Source organism: Salmo salar, chromosome 29, assembly GCF_965601325.2.
Source record: "Salmo salar chromosome 29, fSalSal1, whole genome shotgun sequence".
NCBI lineage: Eukaryota > Metazoa > Chordata > Actinopteri > Salmoniformes > Salmonidae > Salmo > Salmo salar.
The window spans coordinates 19,930,160-19,948,286 of NC_138319.1; the positions used below are offsets into that span (position 1 = coordinate 19,930,160).

The 18,127-nt window shown below is 43.5% G+C and overlaps 1 protein-coding gene across 3 annotated transcripts in view; it reads right to left on the minus strand.

Moving 5' to 3' along the window:
* The window catches only part of LOC106590284 (TGF-beta receptor type-1), a 64,900-nt gene that overhangs the window by 33,174 nt on the left and 13,599 nt on the right, over positions 1 to 18,127 (minus strand). For all 3 annotated transcript variants that reach the window (XM_014181128.3, XM_014181129.3, XM_014181127.3), the window contains exon 2: positions 1,505 to 1,753. In XM_014181128.3, the coding sequence (XP_014036603.1) occupies positions 1,505 to 1,753 (249 nt within the window). The remainder of the gene's footprint in view (positions 1 to 1,504; positions 1,754 to 18,127) is intronic.

Here is an 18,127-nt window from a genome sequence, read left to right on the forward strand (position 1 = left end):
GTGGAACAGCGTGGCACGAAATACAAAAACCTCAAATGCAATAATTTAAATTTTTCAAACATACGACTATTTTGTGATGTTCAGAACTAGCAACTAGCATACCCACCGAAAACTACCGGTGAATTTACTAAATTACTCACGATTAACGTTCACAAAATACATAATTATTTTAAGAATTATAGATACAGAACTCCTTTATGCAATCGCGGTGTCAGATTTTAAAATAGCTTTTCGGCGAAAGCACATTTTGCAATATTCTGAGTAGATAGCCCGGCCATCACGGCTAGCAAATTTGACACCCACCAAGTTTGGCCCTCACCAAACTCAGATTTACTATAAGAAAAATTGGATTACCTTTGCTGTTCTTCGTCAGAATGCACTCCCAGGACTTCTACTTCAACAACAAATGTTGTTTTGGTTCCAAATAATCCATAGTTATATTGAAATAGCTCCGTTTTGTTCGTGCGTTCAGGTCACAAGCCGAAGGGTGACACGCGAGCGCATTTCGTGACAAAAAAATTCAAAATATTCCATTACCGTACTTCGAAGCATGTCAAACGCTGTTTAAAATCAATTTTTATACTATTTTTCTCGTAAAATAACGATAATATTCCAACCGGGCGACGTTGTATTCTTTCAAAGACTGAAAGAACAAAATGGAGAATTCACATGAACGCGCATCTCCAGTGTCACTGTCCCCAGGCAGGCCAGTAACAAACAGAGCTGCTGTACTTAGCCCAGAGACAGCAGACATCTCATTACACTGTCTGGCACCTTCTGAGAGCCAATGGAAGCCTTAGAAAATGTCACGTTACAGCACAGATGCTGTATTTTTGATAGAGAGGCTACAGAAGGACAATAAATTGTCAGACAGGGCACTTCCTGTATGGAATCTTCTCAGGTTTTGGCCTGCCATATGAGTTCTGTTATACTCACAGACACCATTCAAACAGTTTTAGAAACTTTAGAGTGTTTTCTATCCAAATCTACTAATTATATGCATATTCTTTTTTCTGGGCAGGAGTAGTAACCAGATTAAATCGGGTACGTCTTTTATCTGGCCGTGCAAATACTGCCCCGTAGCCCCAACAGGTTAATACTAGAGAAATGTGAAGTTTGAAATGAAATAGTTTGCTAATATGGGTGATCGTTACGGGACAGTTGATGGCAACAACCATCAAACTAGTAGTAATAGAACTTTAAAAGGATTATAAAAACAATGGTGCATATTAACGTTAGAAACTTAATGTTCTAGTTATTGTTTTCACAACAATTTGGGCAACTTATCTCGATGTGGATTTTTTTTGCCATATCGCCCAGCTCTACTTTGCGGTCCAGATTTGAATTTCAGGACCCTAGATAGTACTCCACAGTAGAGTAGAACGGTCCATGTATAAATAACCCTGAGGCCTACAGTCTAGCCCTTATAAATGCAAAGGCTTGGGTTCTTCGTTTACTGTGTGCATTTATGAGACACCCACAGACAGACACACACGGGACGGACCTGGGAAGACGCTGAGGTCGGGGTTCTTGTTGCACCAGTCGGTGGCGCAGCACATGGGGTAGATGCCAGTGTCGTCCTTGGTGGAGGGCGCACAGATGAAGGGGCGGTCACGTGGGATCAGCTCGTTCTCTGGGACACACATGCTGCTCTCGGCGGTGATGCTGCTGCCAGACTTCCTGACGGACACGAAGCAAACTCCTTCCGTGGAGCACGTGGAGTTGAGACATCGCTGGCAGTAACACTGCAAGGCTATAAGAGGGTGGGAGGAGAGAAAGGAGAGGGAGGGAACAGAGATTCAGGTAGAAAGAAAGAGTGGGAGGGAACATGAGGACAAAGGAGAGATTAACACCACTGATTTTCTTCCCCACAAAAGGAACTGAACAGAGTGCATGTTACAATACAAGAGCGCAATTTCACAGTGTGTGTGTGTGTAGCAGTTACCATAAATGCAACAAATAAGTAGTTAGTGCAGCACAGAAAAACCTCAATGCGGTCTGCTACACTAATCAAAAACAAGTCAACAGTTCAAAACAACGCTAGCCCACTCTGAGGTGATGTGATCCACCTCACCACCCGCGTTCTCACTTCCCCTTAGTCAGCTTCCTTCCTGCTCAGCACGTTTGCAGCCAGAACACTTGCAGATGAAACGTGAGACGTCATCAAGAGCGAGCGTGCCAGACTTTCACCTTCTCACAACAACAACCCCAAGAGCTTTGTGCTGGTTAAGACCTACAGATTTACTATGAACCTAGCTGGGTCAGTTTAAGTTGCTTCCCCCGCTCCATTTCTCTATCCAGGCTACCTCTTCCCTCACTATGGTTACACTTCTTTCTCTATTTATTCTCTTCCTCTTCTCCTTTTCCATCTCTATTATTACACTTCTTTCTCCCTCTACGCCAAAGGTTCAGTCTAATGGTATGGTTGTGTTGCTAAGGCTGAGTGAGTATTACTTGGAGCAGGATGGAGCAGCCTAGGCCTATCACTCTGACTGAGACCTGTAGCAGTTCCAACTTCAAAATGAGACTTTGGGAATTCAAATCTGTTTTCACTTTGCAGCCCTCATTTATACCTGTCGATACAGACAAATTGCTCTTTAAACTCAGCACGGAGGCCTGTCAGTTCAAAGCTTTCTAGCCACTTGAGGGATTCAGATAGATGCTGAACCAGGTCAGACATACAGACAGACAGCATGCATGGCCAGTCTAAACCGTCAGACCACTACTAGACATTGGGGGATAAATTATTTACTGAACAGATAGTCATTACGCGAGGTGCCTTCCTACGCTTACAAGGCTGGTTGGTGGTGGTGGCGGCTCCAAAGGCAGGTCTGGGGGTAGGGTATCTATAGCTGACTAGGCTACTTCTGTGTGGCTTTTGGCCCCTAGCTCCCCAATAAACACACGCTCGCTATGGCACCTGGCTCACACACACACACCACACACACACACACACACACACACCACACACACCCCCCCACCCTGGGAGTCAAACATCAAGGCAGGCAGACGCCAAGCCCTAACCTCTGTTTAGGTGTGTGTAATGACAACCGAGTGTGAGGAAAGGCTACTCAGGCAGAGGGGGAAGAAGGGGGGACAGAAAGGGCAACTAAAAAAGGACAACTTGAGAGAGTGAGTGAAAAAGAGAGCGCTAGAAACAAAGTAGAAGAGAGAGACAAAGAAGGCGTGCGCGACCTAAATTATTTTTTGAATAACCTAGAGGAGTGAGTCTGTCCCTCCCATAACCCTGGTGCCTGCCCTTCAGTTTCCTCTAAACAACTAGTCACTCAAAACCCAGACAACTATTATGGCAGCGGAGCATATCTCAAGTGTCTAGACGGTCTCCATACCTCTACCTTAACAATACTGCTTGGCCTCAGGGGGAGGAGGTGGATGGTGTGACTGTCTGTGTGTCTTTGGAAGGTTGCCACGTGTACGGCCCGTTGTCATGACAAAGACACCTCAACTCTAGAGCACATTAGACATGAAAAGCTTCCAAGAATGAGAAATGGTGCTGTAATGTCAAAACAGCACTGATCTTCTTTTTTTTTTTTTTTATGTTTACATTTATTTTACTAGGCAAGTCAGTTAAGAACAAATTCTTATTTTCAATGACAGCCTAGGAACAGTGGGTTAACTGCCAGTTCAGGGGCAGAATGACAGATTTTTACCTTGTCGGCTCGGTGATTCGAACATGCAACCTTTCGGTTACTAGTCCAACACCAACCACTAGGCGACCCTGCCGCCCCATCTGAACCAACGTGGCATGCAAAATTATTATGGTGGAAATCTAGGTTTCAATCATTTCGCCCATCAGTGACCATTGAGGAGAAGAGAAACCTAGGGAAGAAATTAAACGATTTTGAGACAAGTCTGTCATGTTTCAGTGTCTGCCGGCACAGCTGGAATGGCGTGGCAGACCAAGAGAGAAAGTGAGAGACAGACAGTCAGGGTTGGGACCACAAGAAGCTGCTGAGGGAGGACAGCTCATAATGGCTGAAATGGAGTGAATGGAACGGTATCAAACACATTTGATTTATTCAGTTCCAGCCATTACTATGAGCCCGTCCTCCCCATTTAAGGGGCCCTCAGCCACCCATGGTTGGGACAAGTTGTCTCGGTCACAGTCTGGTCCTATTTTGGATGTGGAGAGTGCGACTCACTGCCTGCTTGGCATGGGAAAATTAATCAGACAGACACGCACGCAGCGACTAGACTAAATAAACACGTCTGTGAATTGGACAATACTTTTCCAGTGTCTCATCTGATCTCAGACCAGTATAGGAGTGAATCTAGGGGTAGTGGCAGACACTCTCATCCAGAGTGAATTACAGTCAATGCATTCAACTAAGTTCAGTAGGTGAGAAAACAAAAGTAGCTGTTCAGTATGAAAGCTGTCATAATCACGCAGTGGTTTCCATCAACAGGTGAAAGCAGAATTCTAATATGATCCACCCATCTGGTTCACCCACTGCACTGTTACCTCATCCCATCTTTTCATATCAGTTAGTTATCAAAGGAGAGAGAACATGAGGGGAGAAAGTCTCTTTAGGCTGCTGAGCATCCCTTTATACATGGGAACATTTAATTCCTTTGTAGTTGGGAGGTAATTGGGCAGTGGACACTGAGGCTGGCACACAGGGGGCATGAGTAAGGCAGGATGAGTCTGATTAGATCTGTGGTTTCCCTCAGCAGAGAGAGAGACAGCGATAAAAAATAAAAAATAAAAATGTTTAAAAAAAAGGAGGTAGGGAGAAGGACAGAAAGAGCGAGAGAAGATGGGCCTAGATAGCGAAAGATGAGAGCCGTTGCCAGGAGAGCAGAGCAGTTGTCCAACAGCCGGCGGATTCAATCTGCTCCCCTTTCCATCATTCCTCAGATATGACAACAGCAGACACACACACACACACACACGTAAATGGCAGGCATAAGGAATTCATCCGTCGATAGCACAGAAAGCAACTAATTTAACCAGGGAACAGGGGAGGAGTAGCTGGCACTGAAGAAGCAGGTAATTTATTTAGTCTGTGGCAAAGCACCATTTGTTAGGTGTCATAAAATGTATAGGGGGGGAAAAAAAACAAAATGTCCTTTCTCGCTTTCTCCAACCCCCTGATGTTTGCTCTACATCAAGTAAACAAAGTCTACCCGGTATAACAGCTTGACAAAATAGGCACGATTGGAATTATTTACTAATTTAGGGGAGCGGACCTGGAGGACAGACAGAGCGTAAACAAATCTCTCACAGTGATCTAACAACTCGACAAATACACCCAAACACCAAGGCATACAAACTGTTCCATGCCTACCTCCAATCCCAATTTGGCCATGGTTATATATATATATATATATATATATAAAATGTTTTTAAATCACACACACACACACACACACACACACACACACACACACACACCTAGAAAAGTGGCGTAGAAGCAGTCCCAGTCATATTAAAAATAAACACCCAGAGGGGGCAGGATCGGGGTACTAAGGGCAAGGACCACATACAGAGCCTTCAGAAAGTATTCACACCCCTTGACTTTTTCCACAGTTAGAGTTTTAATCAATGGCAGTGATAGGAGAAAACTGAGGATGGATCAACATTGTAGTTACTCCACAATACTAACCTAAAATGGGAGAGTGAAAAGATGGAAGCCTGTACAGAATACAAATATTCCAAAACATGCATCTGGTTTTTCATGGTTCGGGCTCTTAAAGCTACAGCATACAATGACATTCTAGACGATTCTGTGCTTCCAACTTTGTGGAAGGCCCTTTCCTGTTTCAGCATGACAATGCCCCCCGTGCACAAAGCGAAGTCCATACAGAAACGGTTTGTCGAGATCGGTGTGGAAGAACTTGACTGACCTGCATAGAACCCTGACCTCAACCCCATCTAACACCATTGAGATGAATTGGAATGCTGACTGCGAGCTAGGCCTAATAGCCCAACATCAGTGCCAAACCTTACTAATGTTCGTGGCTGAATGGAAGCAAGTCCCTGCAGCAATGTTCCAACATCTAGTGGAAAACCTTCCCAGAAGAGTGCAGGCTGTTATAGCAGCAAACGGGCAACCAACTCCATATTAATGCTCATGATTGTGGAATGAGATGTTCGACAAGCAGGTGTCCACATACTTTTGGTCATGTAGTGCATTTCTGAATTTAATTTCAAATAAATTAGCTAAACTTTCTAAAGACAAGTTTTCACTTTATCATTATGTGTAGACAGGTGTGAGATTTTACATACATACATACATACATACACTTACTTTTCATTCAGGCTGTAAAACAACAAAATGTGGAATAATTCAAGAGGTGTGAACACTTTGAAGGCCCCTAGAGCATAGTAGACCCTGAATGATGCCAACTGATATCCATCCTCCTCTCCTCTTCCTTCTCTCGCTCTCTTTTGGCTGTGTGTCGGGCAGTGGCCAGTCACATGTTTGTTAGTGGGCCGTGCTCTGTGCTCTCCAGTAACCCAGAACATAGCAGCATGTGAAAAAGTCTCCCTCCCTCGTTGCTTCGCGCATGGACCATGCAGTATGTTCAGCTGTACTAGAGAACAGGGTTGCAACATGCAGGCTAGCTACTGTAGGGACTGGTCAGTCTCTGGTAGACAACTCAGATCAAACATTAAGGATATGCTCCACAAAAACCACAAACAATTCTCCACAACGGTTAGGCTGTGTCAAATCCAAGTGAATACCAAAAAATGTGAGGGAAAAAAAGGTTAAAAGAGAAAAATAAAAAGAAAATTGCATATGAAAAGGTTATTTAAAAACACTATGCCATTTATAATGACCAGAGGCAACGAGCCAACACATGGTCAATGCCATCAGCATCAAACAAGCTTCTTTGAAGATGATCTAAACAGGAACCAGAGTAGTTGTGTCGTCAGAACTAAACTCTCTCTTCCAGCTAATAAGAGTGAGCGGCTGTGGCCTTCCAGTCCCTACAAGGGAACAAGAAGGTGGTGTAAAAACTAACACACAGGCCTGTTTGTGCTGAGGCCAGGGGGACAGTTCCAGCAGGGGGTGGGGGGTAGGAGCCTACATTGAAGAGGGATGAGATGGCTCTTTCACTCAGCTGGCTTGGCTTGGGCTAGGACAAGGGAAGGAAACCAACAATGCTGTGTGAGGAATGAGGGACATCTCATCCGGCGCTCGCTGACCCAGAAGGGAATGAGAGAGAGAAAAGGGGGAGAGGAGAGGTCAGCGGTACAGAACACAACACACACCGGTTCCAGAGCAGAGAGAGAAAGGAGAGCTGGAAGAGGGCCTCTGCACAATCCACCTGATTGGCTGAACTAGGGAGTGAAGGAGAGAAGAGCGAGAGAACAAGAACGCAAGAGCAAGAGAGGGAGAGGCCAGAAGAGTGTAAATATGTAAATACACGTTCCGTCACTGAGCCCCTGCTAGCATAGAGGCGGTGCCAAGAGAATGCTTTCTGGCATAGGGTTGGAGCACAGACGATGAAGGGGGGGGGGGGGGGGGGGCAGGACTTGAGGAGAAGAGAAGGGCGTTTTCAGTCATCAGACCCAGTGGAGGCTCATCCTAACGCAAGGGGAGGAGAGAAAGAAGTGAGCAGGGAGTCAGAGAGGCTGATGTCTGGAGCGAGGCTGCCCTGGCCTGTGTCGCCCCGCCACGTTACCACACACACACACACACCTAGTGCCCAGAGAGCCCCAGCCTTTAATCTATTAAACACAAGACCATCTACATGCATGCCGTTACCAGGCAACGCACGAACAATGCATAGCTGTCAGTAAGCAGTTAGGGGGCTAAAATCCCCCTCCCCTCTTGTAACAGAGAAACAGAAGCAAGAGGTGTGAACAAATAGGCTAGATCTAGCGACAGCCCGGGCGCTCGAGTCAATACTTGAGCAGGGGGCATGAAATGAATTTGGTGTAATCTGCATCGAGAGTTCCGACGCATTTACAATTGCACCGAGGCCAGGATTTAATATCCCATTCCAATTGGTTAAACAATTTTGTCAGTAGCAGCAGCGTGTGCATCTAGTGTATCAAAACAATATGCAAAAGAACCAGCAGAACAACAGTGAGAAACAGATGATGGCTGATCAGTAGAGAAGGTACGTCCTTCCTTGTTTTTCCCCCTTCGTTCCGTCTCCCATGGCGCATTAACCCGCCTTCAGGAACCGCCGGTTAAAAGACAAGCGCTGCTAATCATTACCTGAGGCAGCAGCAAGCAGACAGCTTGGGCATTACCACTCACATCTGGGCTGATGAGTAATTCACCCTACTACCCGACAAAATCAATGAATATATTACATCAGTCTGACAACCCCTTGTCTAAAGTACCAACCAAAAGATAACTGCTAAGTGTGAATGTGCTGATGGCAGAAACATGCTGCATAGCATGAGAGCACCGCATGACTAAGCTCAGGACTTGTACAATATAGAACAGAGGAGTGGCCAGCCTCCCTGCACATAGCCTCACTAGCCAGATTGTCACTAGTGCACTTAAATGGATTCCAGACAGGTTTGAAATTCAGGGTAGACCTGAGCATTCTACCCCTTCCTCCCCCCTCCTTTCTCCCCCCTCTCTAAAAGGTCCCCTTGTTTTCCCAGACTGCTGTTAAAAATGACCTGTTGGCATCAGGCCAGGAACAGTGGATCCATACAGCTCCCCATTCTCCACTCCTCCCCCTCCACTCCGCTGCCCCTCCATTCTCCCTGCCTTCCTGGACTGCATGTTGATTAGACATGGGCTAGCACACATAACAGCCAGGCACCGAGGGTACAGACTAGAAGCTCTGTATGCAAAAGATCCTGACCAGCAATGCTGCACCTGACCCATGCATACTGATGAGTGTTCCTATATGGGATTAAATGAAGGCGAGGACTACCAACATGTATCCCAGTAAGACTAGCTGTCGCCACTGATGTTGGCTAATGGGGATCCTAATATATTACAAATAAAAATAAAACCTGGCTTGTGTGGTCTCAATAACAACCTACAGAAACAAAATGTGTTCAAACAGTTGGGGTTTTAACACAACCCCATTCGCTAGGTGTTTCATGGATTCTCTAGGTGAGCTAGGCTGGAGTAGTAGCAGTGGAGCACCCATTGAGGCGTGATGGCGCGTTGCTTTACGATTCAGCCCGCAGCCTGCCTTCGAGATCAGGGACACTGTGTACCGGCCAAGGGACGTCACACCTAATCTCTTATTGATGGTTTCAGCAGAGGATATTTTGTCTAGTGGAAATGTAGATTTGCTCACTTCTACTTTCCCAAGAAGGGAGAGAGCCTCTGGTCCTGGGTGGAGAAGAAACCTGATGTATCAGCAGCATACACTTCGAGAGGGAGCTGGCCCACTGTCTCTACTCTGTTAACTACTAGGTAGAGGGAACAACAGTACAGTCATCCCCCATTCCTAAACCCGCTAAAGCGACCGAACCAGACCATAGGCAGGTAGACAGTGTAAGAGACTTAAGGCTAAAGCATGCTGCCCTTGACCCAGAGAGAGACAGTGGCTGGATACATGCTGCCTGAGACATTAGGGTGAAAAGTAAACAAAGTTGCCCCCAGCCCACGGGGAAAAGTAAGAAGAAAGAGAGAGAGGGATGATAAATGAGGGTAGGGGATATATTTGGGTAGGCTGGCATAGTCACATCAGTGCTGAAGGGTGCGGCCAAAATGGTTTTGGGGAGGACTGCTGCCTGAGCCCCAAAGCCAAGAGACTATTTTTGGACAGGGGTCAGCAAAGTGAGAAGTCTACAGAGTGCCGAACGCCACCGCCCAAATAAAGTGGACAGATGACATGAACATCCAAAAGGGCACAGAGGTCCACACGCAGCAACAAGTGGGCCTCCAACAGGGTCTAAAACTAACTTTTGGTCCATCAGCCACTGTGGCAGGTAGATTTAATAATCTACCAGTCACAGACAGGCTATATAGGAGTCGTAGTTTTGACTTTGTGCAAATAGTTTACCAGCTATGAAACAAAATGTCAGAAATACTGCAGCATTTATTTAGCTATAAACGAGATCATACTTGACCATTTTTTTCTCACAAATGAGTGAAATGCTCGCACTGTGGAGCCCTGACCACCCGACAACAGTGTTGTAAAGTACTTAAGTAGTACTTTAAAATATTTTTACTTAAGTAGTTTTTTTTGAGGGGGGGGGGGGGGGGGTATCTGTACTTCACTATTTATATTATGTTTGACTATTTTCACTTCACTACATTCCTAAAGAAAATATTGTAATTTTTACTCTATACCTTATCCTTGACACCCAAAAGTAAGCTACATTTTTAATGCTTAGCAGGACAGGAAAATAGTCAAATTCACGCACTTATCAACCGAACATCCCTGGTCATCTCTACTGCCTCTGATCTGGCAGACTCACTAAACACACATGCTTCATTTGTAAATGATGTCTGAATGTTGGAGTGTGCCTGTGTCTATCTGTAAATTTTAAAAACGGTACCATCTGGTTTGCTTAATATAAGGAATTTGAAATTATTTATACTTTAGATAGTTAACCTCTATGGGCTAGGTGGGACGCAAGCGTCCCACCCGTGGTTCACTCCATCAACAGCAGGTGCATTTCAAGAGCGGCAAATTTGAATCCAAATAAATGTCAAAATTCAAATTTTTCAAACATACAACTATTTTACACCCTTTGAAAGATAAACATCTCCTTAATCTAACCACGTTTTACGATTTCAAAAAGGTTTTACGGCGAAAGCATAAATTTAGAGTATGTTAGGACAGTACATTTACAAGAGTTGTGTGTAATGTTTTGTCAATTCAAAGACAGGGTCACCAAAACCATAAAACCAGCTAAAATGATGCACTAACCTTTTACAATCTCCATCAGATGACACTCCTAGGACATTATGTTAGACAATGCATGCATTTTTAGTTCTATCAAGTTCATATTTATATCCAAAAACAGCGTTTTACTATGGCATTGATGTTGAGGAAATCGTTTCCCTCCAATAACCGGCAGTCAAGTCAGCACCACTAATTAAATAATTAAAATTAGAAAACATTGGTAAAATATTATATTGTCATTTAAAGAATTATAGATTTACATCTCTTGAACGCAATCAACTTGCCAGATTTAAAAATAACCTTACTGGGAAATCACACTTTGCAATAATCTGAGCACTGCGCCCAGAAAAATACGCGTTGCGATACAGACTAGACGTCATGTTGGGGAGATCAAAAATCGAAAATACTATGTAAATAATCCATTACCTTTGATTCTCTTCATCAGATGTCACTTCCAGGTATCACAGGTCCATAACGAATGTAGTTTTGTTCAAAAAAGCTCATAATTTATGTCCAAAAAGCTCCGTCTTGTTAGCACATGATCTAAGCCCGCCGGACTTCACTTCATGAACGAGGGGAAAAAATATATTTACGTTCGTTCAAACATGTCAAACGTTGTATAGCATAAATCATTAGGGCCTTTTTTAACCAGAACATGAATAATATTCAAGGTGGACGAATGCATTCTCTTTTATAACGTATTGGAACGAGGGTACCCAACATGAACTCGCGCGCCAGGTGTCTAAATGGGCCATCATCGTTCCATGGCTCTTGTTCGGTCAGATCTCCCTCCAGAAGACTCAAAACACTTTGTAAAGGCTGGTGACATCTAGTGGAAGCAATAGGAAGTGCCAAAATATTCCTCAGCCCCTGTGTTTTTCAATGGCATAGGTTTAAAGGTAATACAACACATCAGGTATCCACTTCCTGTCAGAAAATGTCTCAGGGTTTTGCCTGCCAAATGAGTTCTGTTATACTCAGACACCATTCAAACAGTTTTAGAAACTTTAGAGTGTTTTCTATCCATATATAATAAGTATATGCATATTCTAGTTACTGGGTAGGATTAGTAACCAGATTAAATCGGGTACATTTTTTTATCCAGCCGTGCAAATACTGCCCCCTAGCCCTAACAGGTTAAGTATATTTTAAACAAAATACTTTTACTCAAGTAGAATTTTAGTGGGTGACTTTTACTTTAGTCATTTTCTGTTCAGGCATCTTCACTTTTACTCAAGTATGACAGTTGGGTACTTTTTACACCACTGCCTGCCAATATGGCTGGTGAAAGACATCTTACCCGCATTTAAATTTTAAGCCCTGGCTTCCTACCACTGAATACCAGCAAGGAACAGCAACACGGCTGATAGGTAGCCAGCGACTGACTAATGGCCGACCCCAAAAACAATGGAGTGAAATAAAAGAACATCTTCTACAGGGTTTCCCAAACTCGGTCCTCAGGATCCCAAGGAGTGTAGGTTTTGGTTTTTGCTAGGAATGCACGATACATCAGTGAGCATATCGGAATCGGCCGATATTAACTCAAAATTCCAACATTGGCCTGACGTCTAGTGCAACGCTGATGTGCAAATCCGATGTTAAAGCTGACGTGCATACCTATATAACCTAACTAGATGACGTAATGACGCCACGAAAACTACAGCTCTACACAGAACAAAAGCTGAAAAATACGAAGACACATCCAACAACTAAACAAGTTCCAAGTCGAGCAGTCATTTGAAAGAGTAAGAACATTTCAGCGAGACAAAGGCGAAATCCATTGTCCGCAAGATAATGGAATTCATTGCCCTTGAAAATCAACAGGCCTCTGTCGTGGATGATGTTGGCTTTTGCCGACTGGTTGGGCCCGGTACATACCATTTCTCAGATGTTGCCCCACCAGAGATACACAGTATTGTTGAAACGTACATCTATAAGATACTTGCTATGGGCGTCACTGCTATCAGCTTCACGACTGACATTTGGACCAGCGATGTCTGACAGCACAGAGGATTTTGTACTGAGGAAAGCCGTATTGCATGCTCAAGAATGTGCTGGTTCTCATACCACTGCTGTCATTTCAATGGCATTTGAGAACATGTTTGAAACATGAACAAACTCCTAGCTCCATTCGAACAACTGACTGGAGAAATAAGCTAATTAACTGCATCTGCAGCAGACGTTATATCCCGTCATGGCATTGAAATGCCTACTCAACAAAACTGAAGACACAGACCGTGGGGTTAAAACTTAAAAATACTCGAGGCTGTGAACAAGCGATTCGGTGGCACTCTGAGCCTCTTTACAGTGTCGCCACCATGCTTGATGCTAGGTACAAGGACAGCTACTTTGATGCAGACAAGAAACAGGGTTTACGTGAAATGTTACATACACAGTTGGACAAGATGGACACGGACACAGTGACAGTGCGCACCGAGAAAGAGAGGCCACAGACAGATCAGAAACTTCATTACTTGACATGTATGACAAAATCCTGGTTGAGAATGAAACGACTGAACAACAAAACAGCACAGCAATTAAGTGAAAGATATAGGTTTTGATTATGTTTTACTGGTAATGGGGACATACGTAAATGCCAACAAAATAGCTTTTTGGTCAGTGTGGTGTGTGTAACCTGTATTTAACTAGGAAAGTCCGTTAAGAACAAATTCTTATTGGCAATGACCGCCTACCCCGGCCAAACCAGGACGATGCTAGGCCAATTGTGTGCCGGCCTATGGGACTGACAATCACGGCCAGATGCAAAACAGCCTGCATTCGAACCAGGGACTGTAGTGACGCTTCTTGCACTGAGATGCAATGCCTTAAGACACACATGGACGCAGCAGTCTAACTATTTAACTGTACTAGAATTCTTATATAATCGGTATCGTTTTTTTTTGGCAAGGCAAATATTGGAATCTGCCAAAAATGTCATATCGGCGCATCCCTAGTTTCTGCCCTAGCACTACACAGCAGATTCAAATAACCAACAAATCATAAATTCCAGATAAAGTTGAAAATGTGGCAAGTTAATCATATTTCACACTGATAAGGGTCCATACTTGTCAGCGAGCCGCAGAGGGTTAACTTGTTTCGGAGGGCAACTCAACATATTTATGAATGACATGTGGTCATCAAGAACCCCCCCCCCCCCCAATACATTTTTGCAACAAAGACCTTTGCAAATTACACTGGCATTTTGGAGAGCCTTATGAGGAGTCATTGAAGTCCTCCAACGCCTCCAATTAACTTAATTCCATATAGGCCTAGCACAATCTGATTACGACTAAATAAGCAATTTTTTAACAGTATTAGGGGGAGGGGAGTTTGCCAAGACCAGGCTTCAAGTGCCTGCTGCACCGACAAGCCCCCAGAGAAGCTTCAAATGAAAAGGACAGTAGAAGGTTTAATCTAATACACGGTGCACAGCAAAAAGCGAGTCAAAAGACAACCGCTTCATATTTCAGAAATCAATGGCAATTGGATTTCACATCTTCTGAGACCTCTAATGAAGTAATTGAATTATCTTGCACTCAACAGCAGAGGGGACAGTTCAATGGGTATGCAGCAAAGAGAGAGAGAGCAGAGGAGATAAGAAAGCGTTTTTGTATGTTTGCGAGCATAAAGTGGTGGGTCTTTGGTGACCATTGTATAAAGGCAGATTGACTTTATCTGCAAATTGCAAAGCAGTTTGTCAGCATTTCCTTCAGTCATTAAAGCGCAGTAAGATGTACTGTCATGAGACTAAACAAATTAGAGAACTATAACTCACGTAGAAAAAGGTCATCTTGCGCTCATGGAATATTATTTCTTGACAGATGCAGTATATCATGTAAATCAAGAGCTATTGGAATGTGAACATGGGATGTCACTGGTTACATTTTTGTCGATGGTCCACCAATGACTTGCAGCCCATCTTCCAGATTGTGGCTTTAACTCTCTTAGGAAATTCTCTTCAAGTCAGCCTAGCCTGTAATTACTGGGGTTCTTGTACTAATGCCCTTTTTTTTATTATTATTATTCTCAGGGTTCTCTTGACAATCCACGGTCAGCTTTCTGCGTCATTGGCTCCGACTAGGGCTGTGGCAGTCAAGACATTTTGTCAGCTGGTTATTGTCATGCAAAAGACATTAATTAACAAACAAGTTTAGCATCTCCAGGCATACAAGCCTGTCAGGTCTAAAGAAACCTTATGACAAGATTTATTTTTTTTGAAAAACATATCAGTAGGCCTACTGTATGTTATCTGGCTATACTCCATGACATAGGATTATTTATTTGACTGACAAGATATGCTGATAGGGTATATTGTCATAGTAAGAAGAATAACATTCAATTTAGCTGAATAAAATTAAAAAAGGATATCTTTCCCATTCCGGACCGAGCGTGCGCACATATGAAGTGGATATGTTGAGCGTAAAAGGGACATTTTAGACAGTTCATATATGCTAGATTTAAAGTTATTATGCAACTTTAGTTGGGAATGATAAAAAAAAATTCAAAATACATTTAAAAAGTCTTACAAGCTAGAACATGCAAATGCCTGTTAGACTTTGAAACAACATCCAAAAGACCACGTTTTACACTTCGTTTCAACCTGTTGAACTTCTTTCGTCAACCTGATCATCAGAGTGAGGTGAGTTTTAAAAGCACGATACTGTTTTGATAAGAGTTTGATTTGATTTTCAATTGCATTTGCATTGATGTCAGAGTGGTTAGAGGGACAATAGAGCCCTGAGTACCAGGTCATTAGTGACCTGAAGGTCATAAGCAAGTTGAGTACTACCAAAGCATGTCCGGAGTGCATAAAAAGGAGATTACTGTGACAACGGTCACAGTGGAATTTTACTGCGGTCATGACTGTCAGTGTGGATGGAAGTAATATGGTCACCACGACAGCCCTAGCTCCGACCAACCTGGACAATGGCCCTCTGCTACGGAGAGCACCCAGAACAAATCTGCCTATCAGGATAAACACTGAAGTTATGCATAGCCTACTTTACTTCAGCTCACTATTCTTGAAACATTTTTTACCTGGGGCAGAGAATTCTCTCCTGCTAATGAGTGTCATAACTACAAGGAGATTCAGCGATGTTTAGAGACCTAAAAAAAGAAAAGAGAAGATTACAGACAGAAGAGTTTCTTTGCATGGGAGATTAAGCTCCAATCAAATGGAACTGAAGCACTGGCCTTTTGAGCTCACAATCCTTAAGCACTTTGAAATACAAATGTCTTCTACATGCCGGTGAGAAAGGAGACGGTCATTTCACCACAAAGCAACTAAGCTATATTTTGTGGCGGAATCATAGCAAAAGCACTTGACACTAGATGCTTGAATAGAACGCCATTGGATTTTGAAGTGTCTACAGGTGACGATTAAACGCATCTCCTGTAAAAGATCGTTTGAACAATATTTACTGTGTGCAAAGCTAAGTCAAGTAGCCCATATGCATTTGGAATACTGGACTGCGCCCCCCGCAGTCGTCGTATTGTACGGAGGGAAGCGCAAGGTGTTTGGTTTTAGGGCGCCCTTTACTTCCTCCTTCAAATAAATAATTAGGCTACACTAATTACTCTCCCTGGTGTAATGGCGTGGGTTAAAACAGAAGCAAACGTATAGTCTTTGCACAAATGTAGTTCCATATCTTCAAGTTAATCGTCAGCCAAATGACCGAGGTCACCGAAAATAATAATTTTATATATATATATATATATTATATATATATATATATATATATATCTCACCTAACACCATGTGCTGCTGCTACAGGGAGGGTAGTGTTGCCTAGGCAACCAAAGACTTGATTTCTAAAACACTTTGCTTGATTCAACAAAGAGCAACAAAGTTTCATCACGTTGTAGAGTCCATGTAACAGCAGAAACGAACTCAAGCGCACAAATGCCCGGCTGTCTCTCTGCACTATGTAAATTGTCTTAGTTGCTGCTGTTCCTTAAAAAACAAAAACACACACACAGAGCTTAGCTTGTGGCTGGGGTAGTCTGTGTGCTTTGCCACCACCCAGCCAGCCTTGGGGTAGCCCAGCTCAAATCAAAATCGTATTTGTCAAATGCTTCATAAACAACAGGTGTAGAGTAACAGTGAAATGCTTACTTACAGTTCCTTCCCAACAATGCAGAGAAAATTTGAAAAATAGTAAAAACACAATGAGTAACGATAAATACACAGGGTACCAGCACCGAGTCGATGTGCAGCAGTACGAGGTACTTGAGGTAGATATGTACATATGGTCAGGGTAAAGTGACTATGCAACAGGATAGATAATAATCAACTCATTCCCTAGGCCAGGTGGAGAGGAGTGGCAGAGGGTGAGGAGGGGTGTGGCACGAAGTCATGTGGGTCTATCATCAATGCAACCCCTCATTCCAGCTCGTGCTCACCTTCATGCGCAATCAAATTAATTACTCCAGTTTCCTGGCAACTGCATTCCCTGTACCCCTGCTGGCTTCCAGTACAGACTTACCTTGAAAAGTGGTGTGGCACAGCATGTAGGTATAACATGGAATAAAGGGTGCACACACACACACACACCTGGCAAGAGTACAAACAAAACACACACACACCGCACGTTCCCCTGCCCCCACTCATCTACTTAAAAATCAGCCAGTTTGTTCTTTCCCCTTATTCAGCGAACACGGCTCCCCAGAGTCATTTCCATAGGTCACAGCCTGCCCCGATCCCCGGCCCCATCTCCATCACCTCCATTATGGCAGGGCCTTTGTCCAGAACAGATGTGGGGGATGGGTGAGGTGGACCGTCCTCTCAGACCATCCCCACACAGACCAGAACCTCCCTCTGGAGCCTCACGGACAAAAACACAGCTGTGTCTGGCTGCTTAAGCAGAAACAAAGCACAAGCTTAGGGGTTTAGGACTCTCCAAAAGGAACTGGAAGCATTTAAGCACATCCCTTAGTTCTCTCAATTAGACCTACGGGTCACAAGAAATGGGCCATATGATAATTTACTAATATCAAATCAAATTGTATTTGTCACATACACAAGGTTAGCAGATATTATTGCGAGTGTAGCGAAATGCTTGTGCTTCAAGTTCCAACAGTGCAGTAATATCTAACAATTTCCCAACAACTACCTAATACAGACAAATTTAAAGGGGTGAACGAGAATATGTACATGTAAATATATGGATGAGCGATGGCCGAGCGGCATAGGCAAGGTGCAATAGATGGTATAAAATACAGTATATACATGTGATATGAGTAATGTAAGATATGTAAACATCAATGTGGCATTATTTAGAGTGCATTGTATAAAGTGACTGGAGATCCATTTATTAAAGTG